Source organism: Dipodomys spectabilis, unplaced genomic scaffold, assembly GCF_019054845.1.
Source record: "Dipodomys spectabilis isolate Male_0828 unplaced genomic scaffold, ASM1905484v1 ptg000006l, whole genome shotgun sequence".
NCBI lineage: Eukaryota > Metazoa > Chordata > Mammalia > Rodentia > Heteromyidae > Dipodomys > Dipodomys spectabilis.
In genome coordinates, this window is record NW_024870683.1 from 8,508,257 (window position 1) to 8,532,568 (window position 24,312).

At 44.1% G+C, this 24,312-nt stretch overlaps 1 protein-coding gene across 7 annotated transcripts in view; it reads right to left on the reverse strand.

Annotated features, from left to right (window-relative positions):
- Pax5 (paired box 5) overlaps positions 1–24,312 on the reverse strand; it is a 174,595-nt gene that overhangs the window by 64,276 nt on the left and 86,007 nt on the right. For 4 of the 7 annotated variants that reach the window (XM_042696450.1, XM_042696411.1, XM_042696464.1 and 1 more), the window contains 2 exons: positions 14,548–14,604; positions 8,066–8,195 (listed from right to left, as the gene is read on the reverse strand). In XM_042696450.1, coding sequence (XP_042552384.1) covers positions 8,066–8,195; positions 14,548–14,604 — 187 coding nt within the window. The remainder of the gene's footprint in view (positions 1–8,065; positions 8,196–14,547; positions 14,605–24,312) is intronic. The other 3 variants (XM_042696458.1, XM_042696430.1, XM_042696440.1) reach the window with 1 other exon arrangement.

A 24,312-nucleotide genomic window follows, 5' to 3' on the forward strand; every position in this document is an offset into this window, starting at 1 on the left:
TTGTTTTTCTCCTACCATCCCTTCCCTCCCACCACCTACAACTCCTCCCTCCCTCCCCACTCCCACAAGTTGTAAAGTTCATTTTCAACATAGTGTCTTGTACATCTCATTGTTACAATGGGTCAACCTGTATCCCTATTTAAACATTTTGTTTTTTCCCTTCCCCTCCCCAAATTAGAAATGTTATATACAAGATGCAGGGCACCAGAATCAATACAGTGAAAACAGGGGTTATACCATGGGGGAACAAATCAAAGAAACAAAAAAAAAATCACATAGTACATTATAATTACGTTAAAAACAATAGCAAGAAAGAAAAAAATCACTTGTGTCCCTATCTTGGGGTTCATTTCGCTTACTATCATCTTATATGGTCATATGTACATAGCTTTTGACCTTTTCTGCTTGTCCTAGACATACACTAGTTATTGCAAATAAGAGAAACCATGGGAGCTATGTTTCTTTGGGCCTGGCTTACTTCACTTCATATAATTTTTTCCAAGTCTTTCCATTTCCTAACAAATGGGGCAATGTCATTCTTTCTGATGGAGGCATACAATTCCATTGTATAAATACACCACATTTTCTTGATCCATTCATCTATTGAGGGGCGTCTGGGTTGGTTCCATATCTTAGCTATGGTAAAAAAAAAAATGCTGCGATAAACATAGTTATGCTGGTAGCTTTAGTATGGCCTTGTTTATGATCATTTGGGTAAATGCCCAAAAGTGGAATTGCTGGGTCAGAGGGGAGTTCTATGTGAAGTCTTTTCAGGAACCTCCATACTGCTTTCCAGAATGGTTGAACAAGTTTACATTCCCACCAACAATGCAGTAGGGTTCCCTTTTGACCACATCCCCTCCAGCATCTGTTGTTATTAGAGTTCTTGATTACAGCCATTCTAACTGGGGTGAGGTGGAATCTCAATGTTGTTTTGATTTGCATTTCTTTTATGGCTAGAGAAGTTGAGCATTTCTTCAGTTGTCTATTGGCCATTCTTATTTCCTCTTCAGAGAAGTTTCTCTTTAAGTCTTTATCCCACTTATTATCAGGCAGTTGTTTCTTTGAGGATTTGTTGTTGGGGGATTTAATTTTTTGAATTCTAAGTTTATTTTAAATATGAGGCCCTTGTCCGTTGTATGGCTAGTAAAGATCTCCCAATCTGTGGGCTTTTTCTTGATCTTGCTAGCTATGTCCTTTGCCATGCAGAAGCTCTGCAGTTTCATGCAATCCCATTTGTCCAACCTTTCTTTTATTTGTTGTGTTTCTAGGTCGCTAGAAAATTTCGGCCTCTGCCAAGGAGCCCTAGAGTTTCTCCTATTCCTTCCTGTAATGTTTTCAAGGTATCTGCTTTGCTTTCGAGGTCTTTGATCCATTTGGAGTTGATTCTGGTGCAGCAAATTCCCTGATTTTAAAGGTACTTCAAATTTTCTTTCTGGTAGTTGATAAACTGACAAAGTTCACAAATTTTAAAATGTAAGTGATATTCAATTAAAAAGCACTCTTTTTCCTTCCTCATGCCTAAACATGATTGTTAAGATCCTAAGGATCTTCTCAGAGTTTCCTTAACTTACAGACATAGAAATATGCATTGGCATGGTTTAAATATGTTTTATACAAAAGGTAGTCTGTGGTAAAGATCATCATTTCTGCTTTTTCTTTTTTATGAACGATGTATTGCAAACACCCTTCCCCGTCGTAATTTAAAGACTGTCCTCTTTCTACAACTGCATCTGGTACATCCATTGTACAGATGAACTAATCCTTAACAAGTCTGATGTTAAAATGATAAAGCTATTTTTTTTTTTTTTTTTGCAAAACTGGGATTTGAACTCAGTGCCTCAGGCTTGCTGGGTTTACATAATACCTCTGGGCCACATCTCTATCCTTGTTTCTTACTGGTTATTTTTAGGATAAGTCACTTGCTTCCCACCTGAGCTACCATCTGTCTTTTAATGTTCTCGTCATTGCTGAGATCACAGATATGCACCACCACATCCAGCTTCCCTCCATGGAGATAGAGTCTTACAGACTTTTCCCGCACAGGCTGGCCTGGTACCATGATCCTCCCAATCTAGCCTCCTACATAGCTTGAAGTGACAGGCATGTGCCACTCTGTGCCCTGCTATGGGCTGAGGTCTTTCTAACTTTTTTGCCTGACCTCAAACTCTGGTCCTCTCATTCTTAGCCTCCATATAGTTATTTATCAGCATGAACCACTGGTATCCAGATATGTCTTTTTGTAATATTCAAAAAATCAATATACAGACCATACAGTCTTTGAGTTGTACCTTAGGGGCACATGCCAGACTGAGGGTCTTATTGGGCAGTGCTTATGTCTATGAGATCACGGCATGGTTGCCAGCATTGCCTATGGAAACCTCAGCTTCCCATCTGTGAATCGAAAGGAAATACTTTCACTGATAAGAGCTTCTCGTAAGCTCTTTGCCCTTGAAATTCAGCAGAGATGTCCAAGCCTTGATAGGGAACTAACCCCTGCTGGGTCAAAAAGCAAGCTTCCTATCTCTTATAGTTTCCACTATTTCTGAGATGCCTCCCTGCCCCCAGGGTCTAATTTACATATAGGCTGAACCCAATGGGCACAGAGAGAATAATAGTCTCACCTTTAGACATCTTCATTCATTCATCCATACATTTACTAGGCATCATCTGAGATATCATCCCCTGAAAATTCCTTTCCACCAAATCATCCCAAAACTTCTTCAGATCTCTAATTGAATCGCATCACCTTTCTAAAAAGGTCTTATTTCATCCACCATCCCATCAGCATACCACCACCACCTCTCAGCCCCAGCCTCTCATGATTCTTTCCCTCTGTTTATTTTCTTCAGAGCACATGCATTACAAAACACATTGCATATTCATTGTGTTTACTGTAGTTTGCCTTGCTCTCCCCAGCAGGAGAGCCCAGTGAGGGCAGGTGCTATCTCCCAGCATCTCTATCTAGCCCCAGAATAAGAGTCCAATAAACAGTAACTGCTGAAATTACCCTCCCTCTCCAATGCACACAGCAACTCAGTAGCCCAGGGTCTTCCTCGGGAAGCACATGGCTGAGCATGCAGTCCTGGCTAGCATGCTGCATTACAGCTTTTACTGCAATTTTTCACACCCCTTGGCAGCCCAGGTACACAGGCATTTCTCATATTCTTCCTTTCATTATTCATTATGACTTCAGTGGGAGAGAAGAGGTATTTAGTTGTGTCTGATGAGCCTCAAAAAAGGCTCATAAAAAGTGGGTCAAAGGAGGTGTTCCCCATGGAAAGATGAACAATCGGCTGTTCAAAGCTGCCTGGCGCCTGGCCAGAGGAAACATGAGGAGGGGGCAGAGTACATCTGAGTGTGAAGCCTCATCAGGAAATCCCCCAGAGTCATTCAGCAGAGAAGGTTCCCTATCACACAGCCAGAGGTGCTTCTCCAGTGCTAGAGATTCTGAGTCTGGGAAGCTTGGGTTCACAGACCCAAAGCAAAACCATGTACAGTCTGAATGTTTCTGAAAAATCCTGACACAAAGCAGATATATCACTGCTCCTATACTGGACATGGGTACCCCAAATATGTGGGGGGAAAAGTCACCTGTAGCACTCATATATCTGCTCCCTCTGCCCCTTGGCCAGATGTCCTGATGTCTCCATCCAGAATCTTCCTGTGGTGTTCTATAGGGTCAGGACCCTTTAGGAATCCCTGAGAGAGTATTATCCCCCCCCTACCCCCCCCCCACAGGATTGACACGGGGAACATTTCTCTATGACTTATGCCCTCAAGACACAGGCAAAGGTAGGGATCCTTCATACATTAGCCTAGAAAAGTATCCATAATTCCCATGTGCTCAGAGAAAGCCTTAGACCCCGAGGCCTGCGTCACCCACCAGCCTAGTGCTTCCTAACCCTGTTGGACCCAGGGAGGCCTTGTTCAGTCTCCCCCTGTCATTTCATTCTTCTGATCACAGATAGAGTCCCCAAGGGAAGAGGCTAGCAAGGTCACACAGACTGATCCTGCTCCTTTGTTCTCCCAAGCAAAATGTTGGGTGGGCACATCTGGAGACAAGACTGCCAGCTCTCTGGCCAGTGGGGAGGCAGGCAAAAGTCGGGAGCCTGACACCCTTCCCGCGGTCCTCTTTGGCAGGTAGGCACAGTAGCTGCCCTATCAGCGGGCCTGTGGCTCAAGGGCACACCTGCAGGTAATTAGTCCCAATCAGGAGAGGCCCAAACTGCTGACAGTGCAGGAACCAGCTGACCATGTCACCAGTTCACAAATGGTGAGTAGTTTCTGAACCGTGGGCCTGCTAGTAGAGCAGAGGTTTAGCTTAATATTTAATGCTGCATATAAACGGTGGAGAGCAATCGACTTGTTCTCTAATGAGATCTTCCTTGGGTAGCCTGGAGTGTTAGAGCAGAGATGGAGCAGCCTGGGAAGGGGTACTCTTCAGCCCCCAGTAGAGCCCAGGGGCTTACAGTTCAACTGAGCACCCACAGGAACCTTGGGGTAGGAAGTGAACACAGGTGAGTTGGAAGACTGACTTCCTCTGAAGACTTCAGAACTTTGTCAGCACAGCCACTAACATATGTAGAGTGACATGCAGCCCACCAATAGCCCTCCAAGGATTTCCTTCAAGGTGTTCTAACAGGTCTCAGTGGAGCCAATAGCGTCCCCTAGAGGACATTGTGAAATTCTGTGAGGCTCTTAGATACTGGAGGGGCATGAATTGCTGGCTTGCATGGAATAGTTCCACACAATGAATCATCTTCTTCCATCCTGCACTATTGTCATGTCCTGAAAAGCATTTATGAAGCTGGAAAATCTGTTTGCAATTATTTGAATCTAGAACTGAATTTCATTTACATATAAATGTGAACTTGCAAATTCCATGGTCTCATATACTCTGAATTTTCTAGGGATGCAACTACTGTATAAATTGAGCAAACCTCATGCTTCGTTTTATTCGGAACTCTGCTAAGAGTTCCTCCTGTCGGCAAAATGTGCCACTATGAGAAGATATAATTCCTTGGTCCACAATCCTGCATAAGGGTATGCTCAAGGTGACTGCGTTCACCATGCGTTGGTTCATGAGCACATCAGCAAAGCCCTGAACTGTTTTGTCTTGTAGTTTAGACAGAGTAGGCACATATCAATACATATTGCTTGATTATAAGCAGTCTTGCTTTTTATTTCTCTTTTATCTCATTATTAGTGCATTGTTTAAATTTTATTTAAAATCAGATGTGAAGGCTATATTGTTTAAGTGTTTAATGTCAGGAAAGTAAAGGGGACCTGTAAATATTTGCTATCCCAAAAGAATTCTGGGTTGGATTGGGTGGAGACCCTGCCTCCTCTCCCAAGCATAGAACCTCAATGCCTCAAAAAGAAGGAAAGTTCCAAGACCTCCCACTGAATCTTCATGTGTAAGCATCTGCTATATAGTCCATGTGTCTGTGTGTTAACTCAATAATAGTTTCTTTAATAATTATTTGTATTGTATCATATTTAAATTTTTCCCCACATTATAATATTGTATTCTACTTTTTTATTTTTAATTGTTATTATAAAAGTGATGTGCAGAGGGATTGCAGTTACACAAGTTAGGTAATGAGTGCATTTCTATCTGGATAATGTCTCCCCTTCCCTTACTCTCTCTGTTTTCCCCTTCCATCCCCACTCACAAGTTGTATAGTTCATTTTCAACATTGTGTCTAGTGAGTACCATTCCTGCATTTGTTCACTCTTTGTTCCTCTACATAATATTTTTTTAACAAATTGGTTATACTTACATTCTTCTAAACTTGTTTTTTACTTAAATGTTTATCTTAAACATTGATTCAAGTCAATACTTTTTTTGAAGGCTGCATAGTATTTCATTACATAAAAGAACCATATTTTATTTAGATAGCTTCTATTGATGTTGTTTGCCAATATAAATAATTATATAATTATTATGCACACAGACATCATTATGCACATATGTGAACATATCTGCAATATAAATTTAAATTTTTCATAGGCATTTTCAAGTTTCCCTCCAAAAAATTTGAACCAATTTAAACTCTTGTAAAAGCACATGAATATACTTGTTTTTCATTCTCCTCCCAACATTTACCTTTATCTTTGATAAGCTAATGGAACTGTATCTTATGAGGCTTTTTTTACTTATTGCTTTAAAATTCTGAACCAGTGTGTATTTTTTATATAAAATTGGGGCATCTACATTTTCTCTAATTCATATCTTTGCTTGTTTTGTCTACTGGTCTTTTAATTATTCTTTCTTAAAAGTTCTTTATATATTAAAGAAATTAACTCTATCCATGTTCCACTTGACCACAACCTCCAGCCCCTTTTTTTCTATAGATATTTTCATTTACCATCTTGCATTTATGCTCAGGCCAACGCGAACCTTGAGCCTCTTGTTTACCCTTTTCTGCATAACTGGGATGATAGGAGAATGCTATCATGCCCACATTTTTATTGGCTGATGAGATTTACAACCTTTTTACTCTAGTTGGCCTTGCAATCTTCCCAATATCTAGCTATTAAGTAGCTGTTATGAGCATGTGTGAACTACCATGCCTGGTTTGAGCTCAAAAAAACTAAAGCTCTATGTGGGCCCAATTAGACCTATCCATGGAATAGATTAACCTTTTGGACAGGTATCCATCTGCTTCTTCCTTCAACTGTCAGAAAGGTGGTCAACACTAATTGGGTTATTAACCATCGAATAACCATGTAAACAAATGTATGTAAAATCTTCTGGAGACCTGCCTTAACAAGGTTTCTCAGGAATCTTGATTTCAGCCCCAAGCCCTCCTTCTGAAGGGAAGTCTACTCCAGAATTTCATTTAGTTATTACAAGGAGCCTAAGAGACCAGGAGACCAGAGACCAGATGGAAACATTGAGGCCCTAAGCTGTGTCCAAAAGAGGATCACAAGGGGGTGAAAGATAAGATGAACCACCAGATTATCCTCATGGCAGAATGGCCCTGGTATTGGCTGGCCATACCACTGCTCCCTGGAAAGATACTGCTCACAGTGCATTGTCTACCAGCCCACAGGGTCATCCTGCCACCTTAGACTGGACCCAATGGCCCTGACCCACATGTGTCCCACAGCCACTCTCTGTGTGTGATACTGAAAGGTTAGATGCCCTCCTGGAGCTGGCAGCTGAGTCCGTCCTATAGACACAGTGCCCAATGCTGATGAGCCGGAGTGCCAAGAGTCTCTCAGTCACAACAGGCCACAGAGAAGACTCTGAGAGAAGTAATGACAGCACATTTATTAGGTGCTTACTGTGTCCTAGAAAAGTCCAAGCACCTTGTACATGTGAACCTGTCTATTCTCACACCAGCCTTAGATGATGTTCCCATCATAAAGATCAGAAAAACCACAGCCTGGAATTCTTATCTGACTAATCAAGATAACAGCTAGCAAACCCAGTTTCAAACCCAGCATGCTCAGAGCCTACAATGAGAAGGGGAACCCAGAGTCTGGAGCATAACAGACAAGTGCTCTGCCACTGAGCTATGACCTCAGCCTAAGGGACACACTTTCCACTGACAGTAATGACTGAGGCCATCTTCAGGCCTTCTAGAAAGGCAGCTGTTTGGCATCTTCACAAGCACCTTCTGGCCTAAGCCTTCAGCCCTTATTGCCTCAACCTCTGCCTGGAAATTTGAAATGCTGATGACAACCTACCAGGAGTCCCACTCCTCCCTGAAGCTGGCACCAACCAGGGAGAAATCCCAGACCTCTGACCACTTGGCTCCATTCACAGCGGCCCCACTGACAGGAGGTTCCCTGTCATTGCTCCTGGCCTACAGTCTATTGAGCATTTATTCTCCAGCTTGATTGCAGCAGTGCACAGTTGTGTCTTATTACAGCCACAACCCATGGTCCCAGCAGTCGCTGTCTGACCTGTTCCAGGACCTTATAACCTCAGTAAGGCAAAAATGGCCAGGCATATCTAACAGCACCAAGACATCATTCTTTCCACCACACATGCATTCTCTCACTCCTCTCTCTCTCTCTATCCTCATACCCCTAACACCAGGTACCTCACCTGTCACAATGGGGTAGGACTGTGGGCCTGGCACACTGCTCCCGATGTCAGCAGGGGTGGGGCTGGTCAGATTGGCCTTCATATCATCCAACCCTCCAGCCAGCGAGGCCATCGCTGAATATTCCGTCGTCTGAAAGAAGAAATAGATACATCTCAGCAGCAGATTCAGAGACACCCTGGTCAAATGCACCTCCATGTTTTGGGCTAAGTACCAAGCTGGGCAAAGCCAGCTTGCCTGTGCTGAGGCCCACAGGGGCCTCAGGAATTCCCTGGTTGAAAGGGTAGATTCAATGGGACAGAACAAGACCGGTATCCAGAATCAACAATTGGCCCAATGTAGAAAAGTGGAGTTCATGAAGCTTCACAAGAAGTCAAAACTGGCTTTGTGTGGCCTGTGCCCCTAGTCAGCCCAAACTAGCCCCAGACCATCATTCTCTTCCACGTAGGGAGGAAAACCCCAGTAACAAATGCAAGGCAGAAACAAAGTCTTCTTGGAAGAGGGTAGACAGAGTGCTTCAGAAATCAGTGCTTCTGATTTTTTGTGCTCTTATACTACAGTGTAAAAGGAACCAGAGAGATCATCTGGTCCAGACCCTCATTTCACAGACAGGCAAACTGAGGCTGGAGGGGAACTTTGTGGCAGAACAGGCAGAATCTAGATCCAGAGAATTTATCTGAAATCTAATACATCCAGCCAATTGAGTCACAAGTTTACAAGTGCTTTTAAATTCTGAAAGCACATAAACACCTATGTGCTGAATTCTCTGATCCCAAAACATCTGGTTTACCGAACCCACACCAGCCACATGTACTGGCCTGTGACTCGTGTCTCCTTCTTTAAACCATTTCATGAAACCAGAGTTTGCAATGAGTCATTTCATGCAAACCCTTGTCAGAATGCCTCCAGAGAGGGCAGTGAAGATGCCAGCTTGGATCTTTCCATCTAAGGACAGACTAAATTATAAAGAGACATAACATGTCTCTTCCTTTCACTCAACCTCTAGGCCTATTTACAGTTAAAGAAAACAACAAAGCCAGAAAATTGGTGTGCATGCCAAGCTTTGGAGTAGGGAGATTCTCAGGTTCCTGGCATTAACAATAGGGGACATATTCCTGTCTGTCTAGGGCTATATCCTTGGCAGGCAAGGACAGGGAGGCAAGCAGTGTTCAGAAAGGGGTTGCTGGCACTCTGAGTAGGATAGGATGATTAAACTCTGAGCCACTGGAGGAAAACAAAGGAGCCACTGGACAAGTAGCAGGCAGAAGGGACTCAGGCTCAGGCACATACCTGCAAACCAGTTAGAAAACCCTTCCAGGGATGGTGACAGTCACGAGTTGGGGCTGCAGGAGCCCTGGGGTGCTGTTCACTGATAACAGCATGGTCAGAACCCTAGGGCTCATCAAACATCTTCTACAAAAGGCTGATTCTAAACATGTAGAGAATATCCTGGGCCTCAAAGTGGGTCCTGGGGCTTCCCACAGAGAACAATACTGAAGGGACAAGCCTAGCAACATCAAGAATCACTACAAAGCTGCAGTAATTAAGACAGTGTGGTATTGGCACAGGGACAGATAAATAGACCAGTGAAACAGAATGGAGACTAGAAACTGATCTGCGCACATATGGAACCTTGATATATGGGTGAGGAGACAGACAAATCAGCAGGAAAGGATGGACTCTTTAATAAACAGTGCAGGGTAACTGGTTATCCATTCAGAAACAAGGGAAAGAAAGAAATTGGATCTTCACACAAGACACAAAAATCAATCCCAGGTGGATTAGAGACCTAAATGCAAAAAGCAAAGGCGTCTAATGTGGTCAGCTCTAGGTCCAGCCAAATATCTATGGGAGCAAGCTCGGCCTTCATAGAAAAGGAAGGAATGTGCTTTTGTCCTAGGGTGCTCATGCAGGGCTCACTCCCCATCACTGTGAGGATAGGAGAGAGTCTCCGTTATTTTATGGCTCTGCTTCAGTACTTCCTCCTCCAAGAAGTCATTCTTGACTACCAGGAGGCATGAGTCCCACTCCAGCTTCTCATTCTGCCAAATGGTGCCAAGGAAATAATAATCATAATCTTTACAAGTGCACCAAATTTCCCACTTGTCAGGCCCTTACTCTGTGCTAGGATTGTTCTTGAGTTCTCCCTTCTTATCCACAGATATTGTTATCCCATTTTACCATGATAGAAGGAAAGTGACTTGCCTGAAGAACAGAGAAAGGCAAGGCTCTCACACATAGAGAAAGGCAAATCCCATTTAGTAAATTTCTGTTTTGTACACAGTGGGTATTGTGTATGAGTTGGAGATGAAAATATATTTCTTGTTGAAACTTACAAGCAGCAACTTTGAAGGCATTGCCTTCATCATGTGCAGCAGAGAGCTGTTTTAAAAAAAAAAAAAAGGTCAAGGCCTACGCTTCATCCTTGGAGGATGAGACTTGGTCATGTGTTAGCCTCCAGATGTGCTAAGAATGAATTTGGAAATAAAGCTCTCCAGAAGCTGCTCCTTCAGTGCATTGCCTTGGTCAAGTATAAGGGAAGAATGCCTTCTGGAAGGTCTCTTCCTAGATGACATCTTCTAACTTTTTGGGTCTCTAGGAGTAGGTCCCAGTTCCCTCTATATCTCAGATACCCTGATGGAGGCCTGAACATAGTAGGTGTGGATTCATCCCAGCTTTACTAAGTCTTGGGATGAACAAAATGGCATGAGATACCTGACATGCTCCAAGAGAAAGATATATGGCCCCGGAAATTCTAACAGGAAAAAATATACAGAGCTATTTATGTTCATGGGGTGGAGAATGATCAGGAAAGGTTTCTTGGGGTGAGTTCTAGTTTACTTAGGACTGAGAAAGTCCTGTCTCCTAGTCTGGAATAGCTGAAGGAAAGCTTAGCGGTAAATAAACAGCTATGAGGCAAAACATGCTGCTGTTCTAGCTGAAGGGAAGTATTCAGGGTGGAGATGGAATGGCTAAGTGGCTGCAAGTGGACCAGAAGGGACTGGAACCATTCATAAGGATGAGCATGAACCAGTGCTCCTTCCCAGGGCCAGGCACCATCCCAGCCAACAGATAGTACTCTAGTACACTTCTCCATCCTATTCAAGACTTCCCAAACTGTGACAGGGCTATGCAGCTGGGTCTGCTGGGAAAGTTCCATCTCCCCGAAGGCAGCAGAGTCAATGGGTTATAAGAATTGTAGAGAGCATGGGCCATGGGTATCTCTTTGTGCTCTAGGCTAGCACTCTCCCTGTTGAACCACAGTGCCACTTCTGGATTTTTCTAAGTTAGTTGGAAATAAGAGTCTCACAGACTACCCTTCCTGGGCTGGCTTCGAACCACAATCCTTAGATGTCAGACTCCTGAGTAACTAGTTATTACAGGCATAAGCCAGCAGCACCTGGCTTCTCTTGACTCTTAATGTACTTAATTTCCAGGTGGAAATTGCTATTTGATTTTGTGATACTCAGTTACATTCAATATCAAACAAAATTCATTCAGTTATTCCAACAGTTTGTTTTGGATCACTGTTTTTCAAGACTTGAAATCTTCAATCTGCATAGTACATGCATGAGGAAGTTCAAAAGTCTTGTCACTCAACCACCACTGGCTTCCACAGGTAGAAAGAACTCTCCTGAAGAGCCATGACTTGGGGACATGTAGTACCCAAAAACAAGGCCTTGGCTGCCCTTTCCCAACCATTCTTCTCATTGTCACTACCTAGCAAAAATAGCCCAGCAGCCAGACTTCACACTCTGACTATTTCCGGGGTGCCAGAATCTAGTTTGGGTGCGTAAGTGTCCACCAAGACCTCATTGCTGTCTGACCCTTTGAGCTGCCTGTGATTTCTAAGGGAAACTGCATTCTCCCCAATCCCCTGAGTTCTCAAGAGCATTGTTGTACTGGCTTTGCTCCTCAGACATTACAGGTACCATTTGCCTCTGCCTGGGGGCCCATCTTAGTTGCTTAGAGAGCTCCTACATTATCTGCAAAACACGGTTCAAATGTATTCCTTGGTAAAGCCATTCCTGGTCCTATACTTCTACAAGGAAATAGTCACTCTATGATGCTTTTACGCTGGGTGGATTTTGTACAGAGCTCTGTGATCATACCTATCCCTATATGCAATGGCTATCTATCTCCCTCTTGGTTACCTTGAGAGTATGAGACATGGGCCTCCTTGGTGCTTGTTGAATAAATAAAGGATCCAGAAGTACGATAGAATCCACAGTTCTCATACATTAACTAGAAAGTGTTAGAACTATAGCTTTAAGTGATATGCTAACATCCTTTGCCCTTCTCTCAAGTCAGCTGACCAGAGAGCAATGTCCCAGTCCAACATTAGTTAAATCCCTTAGAGAAGTGCCTGTAATGGAATAACAAATGTTGAGTGCATTTGTTGAATGCCATACAAGGTAATGTGTCTGTGTGTGTGTGTGCACGCAGTCCTGGAGCTTGAACTCAGGGCCTAGGCACTGTCCCTGAACATTTTTTTGTTATTTTGTTTGTTTTTTTTTTTGGGTTTTTTGTTTTTTGTTTTTGTCGATCGTAGGGCTTGAACTCTGGGCTTGGGCACTGTCCCTTCACTCTTCAGCTCAAGGCAAGCACTGTACCACTTGAGACACAGCACCACTTCTGGTTTTCTAGTGGTTTATTGGAGATAAAGAGTCTCACTTTCCTGCCCGGGCTGGCTTTGAACCATGATCCTCAGATCTCAGCCTCCTGAGTAGCTAGTATTACAGGTGTGAGCTACCAGCACCTGGCTTGTCCCTGAATGTTTTTGTTCAAGGTTAGCACTCTACCACTTGAGCCACAACCCTACCTTCAGATTTTTCTGGTGGCTAATTGGAGATAAGAATCATAGATTTTCCTGCTGTGGCTGATGTGGAACCACAATCCTCAGCTCTTATCCCCCTGAGGAGCTAGGATTATAGACATGAACCACAGGTGCCCAGCACAAGATATTTTTTTAAACCTCTGGAGACACAGCTCATCAGAATATTCAAATTCCTTGCCCATCTCTCCTATAACTTAGTGCAAGAAAAAAAGTTCTTTGCCATGACTATCATTAATTTGCCTCAGACTAAACAAAACATTAGAAACCACTCTATATTTCCTTTTACTATGGCTGCCAGGAAACTCAGTCAAATTCAGTGCTTAAGTACCATAACTGTATCATTGCTGGTTCTTTGTGTGATGATCTTCCCCTTTTCAAAATCTCTGGATTTTTGTCAGACTTACTTAGCAATATATTTTGGGCCATCTCAAGTCTTTTGTGAAAATAGAGGCTGGCAGATAATATTTTTTAAATGATAACAAAATATAAAAGTAAGTAATCCCAGCTACTCCAGAAGTGGAGATTGGGAAGATTTCTATTAGAGGTAAGGTCATGCCAAAAAAAAAAGTTAAACCTTATCTCAACAAGTAAACTGGGCCTGATGGTATGTGCCTATCACCCCAGCTACTTGAGATAATATAAATATGAGGTCCTGAGTTCAAACCCCAGTACTGAAAGAAAAAAAAAAGGTAAGATGTGTACACATGTATGTGTGTATGTAAGTGTATTGTGAGAGAGAGACAGACAGACAAACAGATGGGGAAGGAGAAAAGGAGAAGGAGGAAGAAAGAACAGCACAGTGCATGGAAGAGGAAGGCAGGGGAGGGGAATTGAGAGAGGAGAAGGGAGGGAAAGGAATGGGATGAGGATGGGAGGGGACGGAAGAAGAAAGAGAAGAGGAGGGGAGAAGGGAGAGGAGGCTTAACTTAGGAAGTTCAAGGCTGACCGGTAGCATGTGTCAGGTATCAGTCACCTCCATCCTTGGATATGCTGTCCCTCCCACCTAAACCCAGCCATGGACTACTACAGGCAAGTGCTGTGTTCCACGTTTCCTGCTTCTGAGCCCCTGAGGCTTTTTCTTCAGATATCCTCCCCAATACAACCCTCTGATGTTGTCCTTTGACCACAACCCAAAAAGAAAAAATTGAGCTGAGGTCAACAATTTACAGTCTTCCCAGGCCCTGTGCCTGGTGTATGGCTGTGTGCTCCCTCCAACCAGACTCCATGCTCCAGTTAATGGAAAGCCTCAATTGTCTCAAATATCCAAGCCAGAAAAGTCACTTGGGGTCATCTCTCCCACTGGACAAATGCAGAGGAAAAAGGGAGTGCACTACCTTGGTGGATTCTGTGTCATTTCTAGCCTTTACTCAGTGATGGAAAGAACATTGAGCTGGGAGTGATCACACAGACGTCTTGGCCCAGCTCTGTCTGTCTCGCCTGTACAGCATTAGACAAGCCAGGTTGCCTCTGGGACAGGTCATGCGGGCACTAGCTGCCTGTCTGAGAGCTGGTGAGAATTGACTGCATAGGACTGGGAGAGCTCTTGGAAACTAAACAGTAGAGGTTAAAGAATCCTAGCAGAGGACTCAGAGGCGTGGGCCCCAGGACAGAATGCACTGGGCATCATTTGGGTCCCTAGGAAATTACCTGGAAAAGGACTGCCTGGGGCTGCACCAAGTATTGTCTCATCAGCACGGGGCACCACTGCCATAGCATGGAGGAGAAAAGAAACAGACACGTGAGAAGGAGGCAGCAAGAAGGAGGGCAAGGTTTGGGTACAAGGCTGCAGAGCTGGCTCCCTGAATAGCCAGGCTGTCTTGGGCCAGGAGGCCCCTGAACAGGGATCATGCTGGGCAGGCTCCCTTCTGGGCTCCTCCAGGCTGACCACTGGGCTTCAGATGGCCCTGGGAAACAGACTCTGAAACACTTGCCCACCTCTCCACCTGGCCAAGGGAGGGAGGAGGAGAATCCCCCAGAGGAGCAGGGGAGGAAAGTCCTCAAGCTCTGATGACTGAGACTGAGGAAGCAGAGGGTTCTTCCAGGTGCCCCTCACTGGCCCCTGTGTCCCTTCTTTCTGGGGACTTTCACTCCATGCAGTCCCTTCTGTTGCTAATGCTCTTTGCCAAGATCACTGGCTACATGAGAAAAATACAGATTTCCTCTTCAACAATGAGTTAGGAGTTACCGAAAGAGAATCAGAGGAAGCCATAGGTTCAGAAAGACTTAGAGATGCATCAATTATTGCAGTGTTTCAACCACGGTTGAAACAAACAGACTTCAAAGAATGTAACTGTAAAATAATCAAGCCAGATACTGCTGGCTCATGCCTGTAATCCTAACTATTCAGGAGGCTGAGATCTCAGGATTAGTTTGAAACCAGCCAGGGAAAGAAAGTCCATGAAACACATTTCCAATTAATCACCAAAGAGCTGGAAGCAGAGCTGTGACTCAGGTAGTAGAACACTAAGCTTGTGCAAAAAATAAATCTAAGGGACAGTATCCAGGGCCTGAGTTTAAGTCCCAGTACTAGCACAAGAAAAGAAAAGAAGAGGGGAAAGGGAAGGGAAGGGAAGGGAAGGGAAGGGAAGGGAAGGGAAGGGAAGGGAAGGGAAGGGAAGGGAAGGGGAAGGGAAGGGAAGGGGGCATGGCAAGTATGGAACAAACGACTTTAAGGATTCCATTAGGTATGGTAATGGTATTGTGAGTATGCTTTTTGAAAGTCTTTTATTTCATTGTAAAGATGCTGTACAGAGGGGTTACAGTTACATGAGTAAAGTAATGAATACATTTTTGAAAGTCTTTCAAAGAAACTTTTTCAAGATTCATTCCAAAATATTTAAGGATGAAGTGTTACAATGTCTGCAGTCTGCTTCAAAAGCAAGTGCTGCTAACAAAACGTGGTAAACAAAAATGTGGTTTAAAAATGTGGTAGATTGTTACTTTCTTGAAAGGAATCCAAGGACTGAAATATTGATAGAGCCCAACATGGACAGTTCCCAAAATACTCTGCAAAGGGAAGCCAGGCAGAAGAAAAGCTCCACCTTCATGGATGTTCAGAAATTGCAAATACATTTGAGCCCATGCGCGCGTGCACGCACACACACACACACAGCAGAGTAGTGCATTAGTTAGGACAATGGGTAGGACAGAGATTAACTATAAATGAGTACAAAAGTTATTGCTAGGGCTGGGAAGGTGGCTCAGTGGTAGAGCGCTTGCCTTGCATGCATGAGGCCCTGGGTTCGATTCCTCAGCACCACATAAGCAAAAAGAAAAAAGCCGGAAGTGGCGCTGTGGCTCAAGTGGTAGTGCTAGCCTTGAGCTGAAGAGCTGAGGGACAGCGGCCAGGCCGAGTTCAGGCCCACGACCAGACCCAGAAAAAAAAAAAAAAAGTTATTGCTAAAAAGATGTAAGTATTCCCAAACTGGACTGTGGTAATGGTTATACAGTTCCTTAAACTTACTGAGAATGTACACTTTAAATGAGTAAATTTTATGGTATAAGAATTATACTTTGAAAAAGTCATTAAAATGAAGTTGGGGTGGGGTTCCAAGAAGGGAATATCAAAAGACTGGAGTGAGTTCCCCATTTTAGCTAATTAGACTATTTCATCTTCTTTCCAAGTCTCAGAAGAAAATGAAGAAGAAGAAGAACAACAACAACAAAAACAAGAATAAGAACAAGAATAAGAATAAGAACAAGAACAAGAACAAGAAGGAACAGGAGGAGGAGGAGGAACAGGAGGAGGAGGAGGAGGAGGAGGAGGAGGAGGAGAAAAATAGGCAGCATGGACTTAAGCTTGTGTTCAAACTTGCCACCTCTCATCTACTGCCCCAGAATAACTGTGGAACACTTTGAGCACCCAAGAAGCTGAGGAAAGTCAGGAGTTGGTTCTCCACCTCCTTTTCCCCATGCCTTTCCCTGTTCCTCCAGTTCTCTCTCTCTCTCTCTCTCTCTCTCTCTCTCTCTCTCTCTCTCTCTCTCTCTCTCTCTCTCTCTCTCTCTCTCTCACACACACACACACACACACACACACACACTCCACATCAGAGACCTAAGTGTTCCAAACACAGAAGCATCAGACCTCCTGTATGCCTAGTCCTTTCCAGTTTGCTATGTCCCTGCAGGTTGATTACACCCTTGGAATCCTAGGGTGTGAGCAGATGTGGGAAAGGAACTGCAGAGGGGAGTCCAGATGTGCCTAGCCCAGAGCAGAAAAGCCCTCACGGTCAGTCCCCAGGGAAAAGCTCCTCCACACAGTGTCCTGACCACAAACCCAATTCTTCTCCAGTTCCACAGCCCAGCATCTTCATAGCCCATGTTTTTAAACCTGGAAACACAAAACTCCATCCAGCAAAGCATGCATGAAGGAGTCTCTCTGGGTTGGTCACTATTAGACTGGTTAGCAGGGAACCTGGAGGTTTGGCTCTCTCAGTTTCCCATGGAAGCTGGGGTGGGGGAAACACTCTTTCCTTCACAAGCCCCACTCACTGCATCTGCTGTGAGGGAGATGGACCTGAACCACCAGGGCCCTTGGTTTTGAGGCTTCACCAAAGTTTGCACCCTGTCACATGGGGTCCTCAACTATGCAACAGGGCTCTCCTACCACAGGTCAAGTCTGACCCAGGGTCAGTGACAATGTTGCTCGTTCTGCCCCAGACCTCCAAATCCAGAGATAAGGCAGCATCAGGAGAGACAATGTGGCCAAGATGCCCATCATGCCTGGGACCAAGAGAACTATGCAAAATATAACTAGGCCAAGTTAATAATGTTCTATGAAATTAGACCAGGCACCTCGTGTTCTTGACTCTTTTTCTCATTTGTAACTCGGGAGAAGGCACAAGGAGGGTGGGAAGAATGAAATGTCTTCTAGGGAAGGCCCTTTTCTACTCATTTTTCAAGTTCCCAAGGCTACACATGTGAAAGAAAAGAACACAAAGCTGGGCGCTGGTGGCTCACGCCTGTAATCCTAGCTACTCAGGAGGCTGAGATCTGAGGATCGCGGTTCAAAGCCAGCCCGGGCAGGAGAGACCGTGAGACTCCTATCTCCAATAAACCACCAGGAAACCGGAAGTGGCGCTGTAGCTCAAGTGGTAGAGCGCTCGCCTTGAGCTGAAGAGCTGAGGGACAGCGCCCAGGCCCAGAGTTCAAACCCCACGACCGACAAAAAAAAAAAAAAGAAAAGAACACAATAAAAATGTCTACTGAACAAGGTAAGAGGCCCCTAGTAATGATGGAACTGCTCTGTGTCTTGAGTCTGTAGTGTCAATGCTTCGATTGTACAATAGTACTGTAGTAGGTTTAAGCCACTGTTGTTTTGGTGCAGAATCTAATTGTGTAGCCCAGGATAGCCTCTAACTAGCAGTCTTCTTACCTTAGCCTCCTGAATGTCAGGACTGTAGACATGTGCTACTACACTGATTGTATTACAGTTTTATAAGATCTTATTAGGGGAAACTCAGCAAAGAGTACATGAGATCCCTCTGTATTGTTTCTTACAACTGCATGTGAAACCACAATTATCTCAAAATAAAATGTATAGTTTTTTTTTAACAAACCAAAACCATCAAAAAGCTTTATCATTTTGTCTCTACTAATCAAATAAAAATGAATCAAACTCAGGGGGATAGACTATGAACGACACAACACTTGATCATCTACAAAGTACTACTAAGGAATAGCAAAGATTTGAAAGTCCTCCCTCTTTCATCCAGCCTCCCTGATTTTCAATGCTCTGTGTTCCTAACATACCCAAGTGTACAGATCTCTACCAAGCACTCATCACTCTACATTGTTCATTTAACTACCCATAGCTCCAACCTATGTAACTGGAGTATGAGCTTCATGAGAAAAGTGTGTGACTCCCTCATCTTTGTGGCAACAATTCCATGCCCAGTGTCCAGCTCTGAACAGATGTGATTAAAGGCCCTCAGAACAAAGTGAACTGGGAAAAGATGTGGCCTGGCTCTGCCAGTCAGCAGAGGTACCTCCCAGACTCAGAGGATAAGAAAGCACAGCAGGCAGGGAGGGGTTGTGCTCTCTACTCACTTGGTCCTCCAGAACTGTGACCAGGCCTTCGGGGAAAATGGTTTGTAGAGACCAAGGGGCTTCCAAACAATGTGCAAAGTTGAGTGACTCATTTCCCTGTGTTCCACCCTTTGCACCCCTCAAAGGCTCCCATGGTTTAGAACAGAAGGGGAAGCCCCAGGGAACACAGTGAGGCAGGCAGCAATGACTAATCAAGAGGGACTGTTTTAAGATTGAAAATGCATTCATTCATTCAATTCTTAAAGCAACCTGGGGAGTGGGGGGAAGATGACAATGTCCCTTTCCAGATAGGGAAAAGGAGAAACAAGCTGCCAAAATCATGTTAAGTGTGTCCAAATCATCTCCAGCAATATGATTTCAAAGCCCAAAGTTCTGTGCTGCACTATGAGCGCCCTCTCGGCCACTTGTTAACCCCATCATGTTCTAGATGACAAATTGAGGCTGAGAGACGACTAAGTAAGTCTCAGAGCAGGGTAGTGAACTCAGGTTCTTTCTGAATTCTCAATCTGTGCTCTTTGTCCTGAATTCTAAACTGTCCATTAGTGAAGCACTGGAGCCCAGATGCAGCGCAAAGTACCAACTTTCCAGCTAAGTACATCTTTCCATGGCTTATGGCATCTTCAGATGCCTACCTATTCCAAAGCTCCACCCTGAGCATCCCCCCATTCCCTCTTCCCTAATCCTATAATCTCCCCTGAAGATCTTTGTTCAACAATGACCTCTTCTAGAACTCTTCAGGTTGCCCAGCCACAGTGTCATTAACTGTTTCCTCTAGTGTTTCCATTGAGATAGAAAGCACCCTATATGAGGAATTCAGAGGACAGTTCTGTGCACATTGAATAGCAACATTCTCAATGAATTTAGTGGGAAACAATAGAGAAATAGATGGAGGCCTGTGGCACTGGTAACATCCGTAAGGGAAAGCCAGGCACCTGCCCATGAGCTTTTCCTATTCTCTACTGAAGGTGACACTCCGGCTTTTATAAAGATGAGAAACCAGAGGAAGGAGATACTAGGCTTAGGAATTAACTACTCTGCATAAGTTCACATTTTAGCTAATGTTAATAAAAGGGGGAAAAAAGCTCAGCACAGAACAATGGTGCTCCTCCTTATAAGCCTTTTGATCAAGGTTAACATTTCAAGAGCCTCAGCCTTTCATTAGGGAAATATGTTTGCATTTCACAATTATATGTCAATTCCATGAAGCTTGCATTTCAGATTAGGAAACAAAGCATAATAATCATTTTTGTGCTAATTTCTATAATTTACTTAAACAAGCAAGCCATTTGCCCTGAGACTATACATGTAAACAAACACAGTTCTCCTGTAGTCTCCTTTCGAGTTTGCTTTTTTAACAGTCTTTTTCTCCCTCCTGTGTGCACATACATTAATTTAGCTTCCAAATTTTATTTCCTTCACCTTTTGCCCACAAATCAAACCTCAGGAAACATTGAAGTATTAGCTAGAAATAAGCTTTACACACATACAGAAACTATCAAGCTAAGATGTTCCCATTTTCTCATTCAACTATTTCTATCCCTGGCTTCTCCACAAAACAGCCCCCCAAGATCCCAAAGATAACTCTTTTTCATCTCTAGGAGGGGCATAGGTTTGATCCCCAAATAAAAGACAAGTTCAGCGCATCTGGAGGCTGGCAAAACCCAGGCAGGCTTCTCTTTGCCACCCTGTGTCAAGCTCACAAAGAAAAAAAATCGTACCATCCGACATGGTTGGGAGAGTTTAATCCAAAGCAGTGCTAATTAATATCCCCAGCTTTCTGGAGGCCAGTGCCATATAGAGCTGTGAGGGCAACAAGGCTCTTCTCCCTTCAATTTTATGGGAAGAACATTTTCATTATAAAACTTCCTCCCAGGCCCTCCTCTGGCAGCCCGATTAGCCCGGAGAAGGAATCAGGGGATGACCCATCTAACAGAACTTCTTCGTTCCCCATTAATTTTATTATTTATACCCTACTTTAAAACTTTATTGAAGCAACTCCCTGCACACCTGACCAGAGCCCTTCTGACAACTAGCAAGTGGTACCTCCCTTGTCAAGGGGTTTATATATTTGTTACCTGAATGTGTTGAATTTGAAAAATTTGCCTTGGAGAGAAAAAAAAAAGCTAACTCCAATCAGCATTCATCATCACTTTAAAAAAAAAAATAAAAGAAATGTGGAAGATTCTCATGTTACCCTTTTGTGAAATGCATGTGGACCTGACAGCTCAGAATGAGCTGTAGGTGGTCTCCAGAGGCCCCTGAAAACCCCGGGGCATACCATACTTTGTACCCCTCTACTCCCATGCAAATTGTTTGGGTAGATCTGACCCATTTTAAATCCAAACTGCCAGACCACTGGCAGGCCTGGTGAGGCCTTGTGTGTTGCCATTTTGTTCTTAAACCTCACGTGTTCGGATCTGTCTCTTTCCAGGCTCCTAGAGGGACCCCCAAATCCAATCTAAACGTCTCAAATTTACCTGTTTTGTCTTTTATACATATAAATAGCTGCATTTCCACTCTCTCTTTGTTTCTCATTTTCATTTGGTTCTAATATCTGCATGTAAATGTCGGAAAATAGCATCTGTAATTGGAGATTATGAAGTATGGCCAGCTCCTGACAGGCTGCTAAGGAAGATGGATTATCCTCATTTTTCTGTAAATTTTGTCAATTTTGGAATTCATAAGCTATCAACACTGATCAAAATGGGACTTCACAGCTGTGTCAAAAGAGAGAGAGAGCAGGAACAAGCACAGGCGAGTGCACGCAGAAGCTGGAGTGGTCGTATGGGTGCAGCAGATTGGATACCCAGCGTCATCGTGGCCACCCTCAAATTCTGTCCCCTCCCATCTACACTGGCTGCTCCCTCAGCATGAGCCCTAGTCTCCTGACTAAATCAAATAGCTAAATCACAAGACTGGAAGGCCACAAATCCTCCAAGGCACTCACTCAAACCCGGACTTAATTTATTGCCAGGCACTGCCTTCTTTATTTATCCTGAGAAGTCTGTGGCTGCTTTTTCCCGGGCCTCCGAGATGTTCTACTCCTTCCAGACCATCACGGCCCACTTGAGGCAATTGTGTTGGTCTCTCTCTCTCAATTTTCCCATTACTGGGAGTAAGTACTGTTGGGACTCTGTAATAGCCCGACTGCAGCCCATATCAATAACAGATGAGGTTTAATCGTCCAACACAAAAATTATTTAGGCGCAGTAAGGACATTCAATGTCATTTGCATAATGGCATTTCTATCGCACGCACCTAACCCGTCTTGCATAAACAAGGCCTTGGGACCATAAATAATAATAAATCATGACGTCTGCACGCCTCTTGCGGTAATAGGAGCCAGTCTTTGTGGAAATTATTTCAGCAGGAAATGGGCACTGTAATTTTAAAGACATGTGGCACAGTGAGATGCGGTAAATCACGCGTGTGCACACACCAACTCCAGGAGCAGACATGGGCCTTCCCTGAGCCCACAGTGACCTCCCCTGGGTGGCTGGAAAAGGAGGGCAGACCTCCAAGGGGAACTATCTGGGTCCTCTAGCATTTCAGCAAACAGCAGGAGAGAAAGGGCAGGACAGTCCTAGCTCAGCAGGAGGCAGAATAGGACTTGGAGATGGGAAGGTGCCCAGGCCTTAGAGTCAGTAACCATCTTTGCTCTAGAAGAATGGAGGCTCCATGAGGGCAGCAACTTTTCTCTGCTTTGTCTCCTGCTCTCTCCATGACACCTGGAGCAGTTTTTGACATTCAGCATTAGCCCTGGAAAGATCCTAATGCAATGAGAGAAGCTCCTGGACCTGCGTAGAAGGACAAGAAAAACTCTGAGACCAGGCTAAGGGGATATGGACAGAGGTACATTCCCAGGGAGAATAGCACAGAAACCCTGCGGCTACTAATCTGAGCAACAATGATAATGCCCAGGAAACTCTCAGCCTATTGGAGGCAGCTGTAGATTAAAAAAAAAAACAAAAAACTCAAGGAACAAGGTATGTTAATTCACATGTAGTATGAGCTTTTGGTCAGGTAAGGCTGGAGGCCAGTGCTGGCAATGAATCTGAACAAACAAGCCAAGTATAGTGATACATGTCTGTGATCCCAGATATCCAGGAGACATAAGCAGGAGGACCGTGGTCTGGGGCCAGCCCCCAAGCAAAATCTTGAGACCCTGTCCAAGAAAATAACTAATAAACTTGAATGTGGCTCAAGTTATAGAGTGCCTGCAGGTTGGGGAGGCAAACACATTGGGTAGGAATCCTAGTTTCCCCGTCCAACCCACCGCCTCATCCCTCCATGCCTCAACTTCCTCATCTGTGGAACAATCCAATAACAGTACTTATCACAGACTTGTTCTGAGCAATAAACCGGAGACTGTGCAAAGTGACCAGCTCCTCATCAGTTTGTGCTTTCATTAGTCCACTTCAGGAAACAGCAAACACAAGTTCAAAAACAAGCTCTGTCTGTTACTAGTTTGTGATTTGGGACAAGCTACATATCAGCTTCCTCCATCCAAGAAAAGCAGAGTAAATTGGGTCCCCACCTACTCCCAAGAGGAACTGCAAAACAATTGGGGCTCTGCATGGGTAGGGTGAACATTAATGTTCCTCATGCATGTTAGGAAAGAAGGGAGAGCTTCCCCACACATGTCCAATGTTCTTTTGGGCCATTCCCAACCTCTGGCAATACCCTGAGGAGTTCCTGCTTTGCAGAAAAAGTTCTGGCAGGATACACTCCAAAACAGCCACAGTGTTGCTTCTGGGAGGAAGCAGAAGGTTAAAGTGTTAGTTTCAAACCTCTCTGTCCTATGCTAAGTAAGTTTACAAGGGAAGTGGTAGTATGTAGTGAGATTTTTAAAGCTGGTAAGGTGCCATTACCACTGTCTGTACGTGCTGCTTCTTCACAGGATGCCAAAAGCTGGAAAATGCTGACAGACCAGGAGCAAAGAGCCAATGTAACCATTCACAAAGCTGTCATTTGTCTCCCAAAGCAATGAAGGGAAAACAGCACTCCGTGTTCTGTGCAGTCCAGCCTTTGTGGCCTGAGTAGTTTGTCTATGCAGCACAATGTTCTGGGTATGGTGTGGCACCCTCAGGATCTTGGGGGTTGTGGAGGAGGGGCTCTGTGATCCCATCTTCAGCTTTGCATCTGTACCTTACCTTCAGCAGAATTTGGAAACTTTGCTCAAAAGGCAAATATAGCCTAGAGTTCTGTTTTTAGTATTGTTCAAACATTGATTTGCTAGTTTTGACAAATTGGCCATGGTTAAGTGAGACATTCACCTCAGGGAAAACTGAGTGAGAAGTATATGGGAACTTTCTCATCGTCTTTGCAACTTTTCTGTAAATTTTTAATGATTCTAAAATAGAA